At 39.0% G+C, this 11,406-nt stretch overlaps 1 protein-coding gene across 2 annotated transcripts in view; it reads right to left on the bottom strand.

The window, feature by feature from the left end:
- LRMDA (leucine rich melanocyte differentiation associated) overlaps positions 1 to 11,406 on the bottom strand; it is a 977,969-nt gene that overhangs the window by 416,490 nt on the left and 550,073 nt on the right. For both annotated transcript variants that reach the window (XM_015592197.1, XM_006915487.2), the window contains one exon: positions 4,547 to 4,686. In XM_015592197.1, the coding sequence (XP_015447683.1) occupies positions 4,547 to 4,686 (140 nt within the window). The remainder of the gene's footprint in view (positions 1 to 4,546; positions 4,687 to 11,406) is intronic.

Here is an 11,406-nt window from a genome sequence, read left to right on the forward strand (position 1 = left end):
AGGGAACAAAGAAATGGTGTCACGTTTTAAATAATTTAAAGTTGTGAGGCATACAGAGGGGCCTATTGGAGAATACGAAGGAAGGAGAGGCCAAGCAAAGATTGCAGTGGCAGTAAAGAATGAATGGCAAGGGTTTGTGACAAAATTGAGCTAAGAGACCATGAGACCATCTCTTTATTTGACAACTGAGGTCCAGCACTTGTGTACTGTTGACCTTCACTTTTTTTCCTGCAGTAAGAAGAAAGAAAATAATTGCAAAGGAAGACAAGAAATAGGACATTCTGGGCACCCAAGTTTCCCAACCTTGATTCATTTTTTGGCCAGTGTTGAAGTCCATAGGAGACCCCAGGTGGTTGCTTAGAATGCTGGTGGTCTCCCAGGCAAAGCTCTGCCTCATCCACTCCCTTCCTGCTCAAATCCCGAAGGCTGCTGGTTAGCACATTCACCTCCATTCAACATTCATCCCAAAATAGCAGCACAGTGTATATACACAGCAAAGCATGGGCAGGTTTAAGCTCCTATAATAACATGGCAATGGACATTTCTCAGCCATGATCTATGACGAATGGCAAAGAGAACTTCCAGGCGTGGTTTTGCTCCTGCCCCAGCAGGACCAAAGCACTGCTCAACAGCTTGGTAGTATGTTCGTGTTCACATACAGATTTAATGAGCCTGTTTAACTGTGGGGATGTGTGCCAAGAAAATCCAGGTGCATGGGGGGTAAGTGAGGAAGGAAAAGTGGTGATGTGTTGGGGGGGCGTGGCGGAGGGGAGGAAGGAATCTGCAGACACCAAGGCATCTGTGAAGCCATTTCCAATAACTCCATAAATCTAGTCACTTCCCATTTCTGGTCCAGTGGTTGGCCACAATGTGACGTAAAACTGGGCAGACCTCTCTGAAATCAGCATCTCCCATGGAAACGAAACAACAGACATACTTGTTTTGATGTATGGCTGGGTGACATATTATAAATATTACATCACATAACCACAGAGGATGCCAATCAATAAGAAATTTTTTTAGACAGCACTAAATGAACCATGGGTTCTTGCTTCTGAATACACTTCTTTAAGGCTCCTACTATTGCTTAAATGATTAATAGAAGACATATTGTCAGAAAACGTACTTAAAGTGAAAAACAGTAAACCGTAGAAATATCATTCATTTTTTAAGCAATTTTCTAGTGAGAATGTCACATAAATTTACATAGAGGCCCTAGTATTATGCTCTGGGTAACAGCTATAAGGCAGGCAGATCTCATGCTTTGTGGATGAAGAGACATGAAAATAGTTAACCAAAAGGAAAAAAAAAAAAAGTGGCCACATTGCTTCGTAGAAACCCAAATGCCACAAGACCTCTAGGTTCAAAAGTCTTGTGAAATCCTAAAATTTCTCAGGTTCAAATGAAGCACAAACTCCAGGATGAACAAACCATGAAATAGAATTGAATCATATACACGTTTATCTCATCCAAATGCAAGTATGAGATTGCTTGTCAAAACAGAAATAAAAAGTAAAACGAACAAAAAATTTAGAATTACTAGAGAATAACCTACTATTTCACTCAATGATCAGATGCTATATAGTGATGTGTAACTGGATGGGCACACATTAACTGTTCTCACCACTGTGCTTAGTTCCCATTTCTCTCCGAGTATGAGCATCTTGCCACCATGGTGGGTGACTGCTGGATTTTCTACGACAATTTTGACTAGATGTGATTTAGGTTGTGTGCAGCCTCCAGAATCCAGCTCCTTATGGCAACTTTGCCATATGTGCAACTAACAAACAGTCTTTCCCACCTCATCCTTCAATACCTTCCAGGGAAATAGATCTGGAGTGAGGAGCACAGGCTTGGAGGGTGCCCAGGTCAGCTCATGAGACGGAACACTCCTCTAAAATCAAGCCCTCCCTGAAGAATCATGCCCAAACAACCAGCACTTGGATTGAGTCTGAAGGATAGTTTCTTGCTTGTTAACTGCATTTGTTGACATCCAAACAGGTCTGATTCCAAATAGGCAGTGGGCGTCTGAGGTACCCAAAGGGCCCTGCATCTCTCTGTAAGTACTGAGCTCCTGAGAGTGAGGTGCCCAAAGGTCCCTGCATCTCTCTGTAAGTACTGAGCTCCTGAGAGGAAAGGTAATTTCAAGCAGGCTCCAGCAAAGTTACCAAAGCCCTATTCCATGACCAGCACTACTTAAGGTATTAATGAGGCTTCAAAGGGCAAGATACAGTCCTTGCCTACTGAAAGCTATTCTCTGGATGGTGAAATACCAGAAGTAGTGAGAGAAGTAAATAAGATAAAAATACATAAAATAGTATGAGATGGTAAAGGAAGAACTGTAACAGCTTGGGAGCAGAGGCTCTCGGAATATTAGTGCCAACAGGGATTTTAAATACTATGTAGTCCAGTACTTAATTGAGCTTCGGAATCACCTATTGACTATTTTGTTGCATTTACCACTAAATGAATCAAAACACCTTGGATGATTCAGAAGTATGGCCTTGTTTAAGGGACACTGATATAGATTATCCTCCCATTTTAAAAGTCCCACTGGCAAACTGGTCTCCATATCAGATCATCTGATTTGAACCCTTATACCTTGGGTCTTAATATTTTTGCTAATGTGACCAACCACAATAACAAATAGAATTAACTTTTCCTTTTATGACCTCATAAAGCCCTCTTTCTATTTAAGGCTGAATAAAATAAGATGGAAGTGGACACTTTCCTCCCTCTACTTCTCTCAGTCTAGAAAAAAAAAATGTCCCTACAGTTCAATCCCCATACAGAATCATGAATGAATGAACATGTATGTAGATATGTATGCATAAACACATATACATATATACACACATCACGCATATATAAAATTTGTTGGGCTATTTTAAAGAATCAAACACAGAAATCTAAAAAAAGTCAGAAAAAAATGAGAATTTCCCAAACAATACTTGGTTGACTAAAAATGTTGATTCAGAAAACTTTCTTGGATTTACTTGATCTTTCCAAGGCATATCTTATAAATAAGTTGCTGCAATAAGATAAAATATGCTTTAAGCTATCTCTTTGTACTTAAAATCAAGCTGTTAAATGTTTGAAAGTTGATAAGAGTGTAAATGAAGCAAATTAAGTTCTAAATGATTAAGCAACTTAAAGATTTGATTTAGGAATTTGTAATTATTCACCTGCTAAACATTAACCATATTTCTCCTAATAGAATTCATATTCAAATTGATAGTATCACATCTCAGATGAAAATATTCATGATAGAGAAAGATTTAATACATTTTGAAAAGTACAGTTAGAGCTTTATTCTAAGATGGTTTAAAAGTAGTCTAAGACTCCTGCAAAATTAATCGAGTAACCTAGAAAATGAAGTTGAAGATATAAAATTCTTCCTAGTAAAAAAAAATATAACTGAATTCCTGATGTAGCCTTACTTACATATGTGTGTGTGTGTGTGTGTGTGTGTGTGTGTGTGTGTATGTCTTTTTAAATATACAACATTTATTGGCCTTCAGTATTTCTTACAGATTTGCATTTATACAAAATGAATGCTCTCAACTACATCCTTTCTTGGGTTACCACAGATTTTTACGAGTCTCGACAGAACAAATTCCTCCTCTCAAACCATTATCCTCCTTCCCCAATTCCTCCAAATTTATTTTCCAGTAGCTTTACCTGCCTTGTATTTCCTCCTTTCCTCACTTCGTCCTCATATTGATTCATTAATGAGCATATATCATAATGGAGAGAGAGGCAATACATATGAAAAAATTTAAAAAATTCACCAAAAGAGCATACAGAATCCCAAATGAAGAAAGAAAATAAAATGAATTTAGTAAAATGAGTAAGATAAGAAGACTCCCTGAGAGACATGAATTTGGATCAGGTGTTTCAAAGCAAATGGTTTAGAAGTGGAGAGAAGAAAAGCATTTCTACTTGGAGCCCATAAAAGCAAATGGTTGGTAGACACTGAGGCATAGCTTTTTGGAACAAAGTTATGGGCTTGTGGGACTTCCTCTTGAGACCATATATAAGCTCCCTAAATTTTTATGGGAAGTGCTTTCTCTCTAACCAGTGACTCTGATGCAGACCACAGGAAGAGCAGGGGCCAGCAAAATACAACCCATGGCTCAAATCTGGCCTGCTGTCTGTTTAAGTAATTTTTTATTGGAACATAGCTATGCCTGTTCATTTACAAATTGTTTATGGCTACTTCTGCACTATAATAGCAGAGTTGAATAGTTGCAACATATGACCATATGATTGACAAAGCCAAAAATATTACCTAGCCCTTTATAAAAAAAAAAGTGTCAACCCCTGACCTAGACCACCCAAATGCTTTTCGTGTTTCTTGGCTCCAGTGATGTCAACAAAAGGAGACAATGGCAATATATAGGTTATACAAAGGTGAAGGTTTAACATAATCATGAGGAGTCCACTGACACTTACCAAACATCTAATATACACCAAATAGTATATTATCCCCTCGAAAATGCTACTTTTCTCTTCTTTTACCATGCTCAACCCCTTGGATACTCACCTGTATCTGTTGTAGTCTTCCTCATCCTTTTCCAAGCTGACTAGTTCATTGGGACACGCCACATTACCCAGCAGGCTGAGGTACTCCAGAGCTGGTGTCACTTCCGCCAGGTGATCGAGCAGACACTCCAAGTCAGTGATGTGACAAAGGTTAAGGATCTTAGCCCAGGAAGAGAACAGGCTTAGCAAGGAGAATAGACCATAACTGATGAGAAAAGACTAGCAGCTGATGACTCTAGGCTGCTCCATGAGATGACTTGGGTAAGGGTTGAAATCATCTTTAGCTGTGGATGTCTGACACGGCTGGCTTTTCACTTCTACTGTTGGATACAAAACCAGCTTTTCTCTGGGTAGGTAGGGTTAAGTTCAGATCACTTGAGAGAGAATTAATAAATTTAATTGTTTTAACACATTTTTCTTTCATTTATAGTTCTGGTTTGTTTTGTTTTGTTTTTTTTAATTTTGTTTTTTAATGATGAAGGGTAGAGTCCATGTAGTAAAATATTTTACAATATGCAAAACTTAATTTGTTAAGTATTTTAACAATAAAACTTATTTTTTCTAGTAATAAAAGCAAAACATTATTTTCAAAGGCCTCATTAAAAATACATCGTTTCTCTTTTGAGGGGTAATTTATCAGTAAAACATACAGAAATGGCATGAACACAAACACAGATTGGTCATCCTCTTATGATCTGAGAGCCTGTGATGGAGCTAGGTATTGCTCAGTGGCTTCACTGGTATCAAGAAAGTATTGAATTAGAAAGAAAGGAGAACAAAGCTAGGAAAAGACAAGCAGAGTAAATTAGGACAGTCAAGCCAGGCAGTTCAAAATGCATTTCCTGAGAATCTGGTGTTAATCTAATATTCTATGAAGGGAAAAACAGAAATGACCAAAGAGGGGAATGGTGGTGAAATTATTCCATGGTCCATACCCGTAGTGAGATCCACTTCTATTCAAGGTAAACAGTGAGACTCTCTTCATCCGCCAAGCAAAATAAAGAGTGATAGATTCAGGGAATCACAGGTACTGGGAAGGACTAGTCCATACTTCATTTCCTGGCTTGAGTCACGTACAAATGAGCTGAACCCTAGGCAAGGTGATGATTTGACAGGACAGAACAGACGCCATGACTACTAGGAACCTATAGATGAGAGGAGTTATCCAATGTCAGCAGACAGAATGGGGTCCTTGACGGGGAATAACAGAAGAGTATAAAGGTGCTAAAGATACAGGGGTGAAGGCAGACCCACATGAGTCAAAGACTCGGGGTACAGTTTCCAAGAGTAAAGTACTCTTGAACCTAGGAAAGGTAAAAAAATATAAAAATAAATAAAAGGCTGCCCTTACTGTCAGGGTGTTATCTAACCATGGGATGCTAGCTAGATTTTCTTGTACTTCGTTGAAACTCACCAAAGAATGAACTCGAAATCCAACGAATGTCTGAATCCAGTTCCTAACATATCTCCCAATGGGTAGCTCATTCTATCTCTAACCACTGGCCCAGTGTAACTGCTTGGGGTCACAAAAAAATAAATCATTCTTCTCTTCCACATGATGACTCTTCAGATAGCTGAAGCTCAGACATCTTCCTTAAATCTTATATTCTGTAAAGCAAATTCCTTCAAGCATTCTTAATACACATGCTCTGCCACCATTATATGCAGGAGCAAGCACGGCACTCTGGGAGGAGCAAGACAGAGACAACGAGAGAGAGAGAACAAGAAAGAAGAGGGAAATAAAAGAGGTTCCAAGCATACACATTCACTACGGTTTCGATTTGCCAACATCATCCCCATTTCCCAAAGACAAGACAGTGAACACTGAAATTATCAATCCTTCAAATCTTTAACAAATAATATACAGGAATGACCACAAAGAATAACTGCAATAAGGATGATGAGAATGGGGTCATGTGGAGTAGAGAAAGAAGGTCTCAGCAGGGAGGTAAGTTTGGAAGTTTAGGGAGTGAGTGGCCAGGAGTCAAAACATTGATGTGTTTCATCACTGAAGAAAACACGCTTACTACCTTTTAAATTGAAGTTCAATTATCACAGTCTTTAAGAAAATCATTTAAATAAAACCAATTAAAATGACAGTGAATAATTTCAGGGAAAATGTGGCTTTTCCAGCAGGTTCTACCTTTGTATACTTCACAGTCATGGCCACATTAAAAAGAGAAGGAGAAGAAGGAGGAGGAGGAGGAGAAGAAGAAGAAGAAGGAAGGAGGAAGAAGGAAGGAGGAAGAAGGAAGAAGGAAGAAGAAGGAAGGAGGAAGAGGGAGGAAGAGGAAGAGGAAGAGGAAGAAGAAGAAGAAAGAATAAAGAAGAAAGAAGAAAGAAGAAAGAAGAAAGAAGAAAGAAGAAAGAAGAAAGAAGAAAGAAGAAGAAAAGGGCCTACCACTACTCTCTCTACTAGTGCTGCCTTTAGACCCTGACAGAGGCACCTCGGGGCCAACAGTGTCATCCAGGTGGAGTACCCTATGCCTGGACTCAGTCCCAGTCCTCGTTTCTCCCAGTCAGGGTTTGCTGCAGTCCACTACCTGACACATGGGACCCACCAAGTGCTCCAAGGAGCACTAGCACTCACACCTATTAGGTTGTACTGAAATCTCAAAGCCAGGCTCTAATTATAGGGCCAGATGATCACTCTTGCAGCATTTCTTTTGTGAGATTGCAAGAGAATAGGCTATCAAAATGGTGCTGACGTATTGATTTGGGGTAATTCGAATTACTTAATACAGACGATGGCCCTAGAGAACCTAGGGGAAGCTCTTTCTGCTATGAATAGAAAGTCCAACCAAAACTTACTTCCTTGTTAGGGACACACTCCTTAAACCTTCACGTATTTTTGGCAAGATTTTCAAGCTGAAGAAACACTGGGCAACTGAGCTGGACTGAACTCCCAGTCATTTCTCAACATTTAGTGACTAGTGATGTGAAGCCTAGCCTGTCATCCAGGAAATCTGAGTAAATCTTCATATGTAAATTTACCACAGAGCTAATAAAGCTTGTATGTGAGGGCTCCTTGCTTGTATGTGTCGCTTCCAGGGCCCTGAGAAAGGCTCTAGTAAGAGAGTCACGTGGTCATAAATTTTTGTAAAATTTGCAAAAGTAGGTTATTTAAACCACATTTGGTTAAGATCTCTGTATTTCTTCACTAGGACATCTTCCATCACCTTTCCCTCTGAGTTGGGTGACATTGGAGTGGCTATGAAAACTCTAGAGACCTGGCTAAGAGGAACTTGTGAAAAAGTGGCATTTAATTAGGATTCAGGGGGATATATTTGTGTGATTTGTAGTCATTTCTACGTCTAGTTATTACAACGGTACCAGTAGAAATGGCTTCCAGTAATATTACTATCACCCATCATGCTGAAACAATATGTGAGGACAACATATAACTGATGATAAAATGGTTAATGAGTTCATCGATTCAAAGAACATTTAAGAACAAGTTGCTGAGTGTATACACACACACACACACACACACAACAAATAACTGGAAATGTCCAAAAATCTTATAGCTCATATATGAAAGAAATGTGTAAAAATTTCTTCAATATTTAATCATTCTAAAAATTTAACCAATAATTTAATGGTGAAATTACCAATAACGAGTGATGAAACCAAAAAAAATCCCTAAACTATTAAAAGCAAAAATCAATTTTCAATTAGATAAATTATCTTTCATTCTCTCTATAGAAAATATTATAAAAGTTAATTATATAATAAAGTTTTAAGGGAAATTGCAGGAAAAATTAGGGAAAAAGTTTTTATACAGGCATGTCTAATATAAAAAGATTACTTTTCTAAATATTTTAATATGTGGTATTTTTCAACTTAAAAAATTTTAATCTCCTTCCATATATTTTTGTTCCAAGTAAGTATTCATCTTCATACCTAATTTTGCATTCACATTTATGTAGTCTTTGCCTTTAAGAGGGCCTCCTCAAATTATGTCAGTTTCACATTCCACAAAATCTGCATCTGCCCCTGAGCAGAAGGCCATGGAGATGTGGATTCATTCGAATGTCTTGATCATTTCTTGGGCAAAGGGTCTGCAGGCTTCAAGAAGCTTCAGACATCCTGTGTCAATGAATCCAAGGAATTCTGGATTTTTGTAGCCTTGTAGTCTGCCTCATTTAGGGTATTGTGGCAGAAGCTATTCCATCTTCCTAAGCTTTTCAACTACCTGCTAAATGATCAATTAAGCTGAGCCGGGTGGTCTCCCCCAAATCCACACCAGGCAGGAATCACTAGCCCCTACTTCATGGACTCTCTGGACCAGAACTTCATCATTATGTTGATACCACCACTGGAGGATGAAATGCGAGAAAGAGTTTTAATTGGTTTCTCGGTCTCCTGGGTCAGCAAGGACGAGCACAGCCTTGTCTTGCCTGATTGTGAGCTCTGAGACAGAACTTGTCACATTCTTTTTTGTCAACTTGCATAGAAAATTAACCAGAGGCGATCAGAGGAGGGAACTTGGGGTCTCTGGCCAACCAAGGCCATCACAGTGGAGACACTGGCCTGGATTCTCCTAAGGGTTTGTTTTTGTCTTTCCTTTTTCCATTTTTCTTTTTTTTATTTAAAGCTATCTGGCACAGCTTCAATTCTCTCCAGCTGGATTCTCGGCACACACCTGGTTTCCTTCATCAAGTCTTCTCTAGAGTACTTGCCGTTTAGAATTTTTTCAGTGTTGTCTACAGAAAGTTGCCATTGCAGAGCCCAGCTGTCATGGCTAGGCTTGCCAAAGGAGATTTTCTGCTGGGCCCAAGATCAAAGAAACATCTTGTCTTGAAAGTTTGGAGCATGAGTCTCCTGGTGTCATGGCCAGTTGCACAGGTCCAAGGTGAGAATGGGCACGTACCCTCCCTCTGTGCACAGCTCCAGGTCAAAGGGCAGCATCTATAACCACTGGGAAGATTTCAATCAGAGCTTATCCTAATATCCAATTTTTGAATGCTAACTGAACAGTCCACATGACGTATTACCTCATTTTGATTTGCACACACGTCAGAAATATTATCACATCCAAATAACACTTAAGGAAACTGGGGTCAAAGGTCACACTGATATAAATGATGGCATCTATATTCAAACCTAGAACCTAAGAAATGACATTTCCAGGGACACATGACTTGCCATTTCCTAACACAAAAGGAGAATCTTAAATACTAAAAAATGAAAATTCTTATATGCTTTTGTGGGAGACCATAAGGTACTGTCAGGCAGCTGTGCTCTGTAACTCAGTTATTTCCAGTTTGGGCTTATTCTTGTCAAGCATCGAATCTTTGGCTAACAGTAAAATGTACCAAGAAATTGTAAAGTCTCTGGGTGTTAAATTTATATATATATGTATACGTGTGTGTGTGTGTGTGTGTATGTATGTGTGTGTATATATATATATACACACATATATGTGTGTTAAATTTATATATATATGTATACGTGTGTGTGTGTGTGTGTGTATGTATGTGTGTGTATATATATATATACACACACACATATATGTATACATATATATATATAAATTGCCATTTAATCTTTCAAAAAATACTCTGAAATGTATATTACCCAATTTATAGATAAAGAAACTGAGACCTCTAGTCCAGCTTTTTGACTCAGCACACTTGTCCCCTTACCACAGCCCAGCTGTATTACATGTCTTCCTGTTGGCATTATAATTCATACTATCTCTGCACACATATATTAAAGCATACAGGGAGACAGAAGATGAAGAAATGAACTGTGATTTAAAATGAAGTCAGCTTATCACCCTTCCCCCACTCATCCCTAAAGGAGAAAATGGATGAGAATTGTTTGATTGTGCAAAGGATAAATATCTATACTTTCATGACATCTCAGTCATTCTCTTATTTGAGACTGGGTATTCAGATGTGATATGACTGAGACCGTAACCAAGTACACACTTCTACTGGGGAAGAGCCAAGGATAATATATACATGCTCATGGGTATACATGGCCCATCACCTCCAGGCCAGTCTAAATGAACCAAAGGAAGAAGTGTGAGATAAGCTGTGACCCAAGAGATGAAGAGGTAACCTGGGAAGACCAGGCTTTAGCCATACCAGTAGGATACCAAAGCTGAGGGCCGAGCGAACATGGAACAAAGAACTGGAAGAACAAACATGGAAGGTCAAGTACGAGGTGTGCAGCCAGGAAGTGAGGCAGTGATGAACTGGGAAGAAATTTGCCAGATGCTGGGTTTGGGCTTTGGAATGCCTTTCATGAGCTTTCTCTGCAGCTGAAAGCAGGGCCTTGTGGGCCCAGGCACAGGACGCTGACAGCATCTTAGTTTCTTTTCTCGTGCAGTGATTGCCCTCCCCGCTTTGGGCTTGAGTCTGGGGCTGGAAATAAGCACACCTGGGTTTTAGACTGAGCTCCATCACAGACTATCTGTGACTTTGAAAAGTTCATACTCTCCCCGTTTTTTCATAAAAATAATTGTTCCCAATCGTACCCAACTCACAGAATGATATCACATTAAATTATACAAGTCAAAGAAGTACTCTAATCTATACTCTGGACTTGGTTATAATGTGGTCAATATGAGATCAAATAAGTTCACATGATGCCCCAGGATAATAATAATAGCAATAACGCTAACCCTTATATAGAACTTTCTGTGTTACTATAACTTAATATATGTGAGATTTTTAGAGTAACTCTCACAACAACCTATGGGACGGGTACTATTATTGTCCCCATCTTGCAGAGGAAACCAAAACTCAGAGAGGTTAAATAACTTGTCCAAGTTACACAGTAAATGATAGAGCCAGGCACAAGCCCAATAAGTCTGGCTTCAAAGCCTGTTGTTCTTAACCACTATGTGAT

The sequence above is a fragment of the Pteropus alecto genome, unplaced genomic scaffold, assembly GCF_000325575.1.
Source record: "Pteropus alecto unplaced genomic scaffold, ASM32557v1 scaffold155, whole genome shotgun sequence".
Classification (NCBI taxonomy): Eukaryota; Metazoa; Chordata; class Mammalia; order Chiroptera; family Pteropodidae; genus Pteropus; species Pteropus alecto.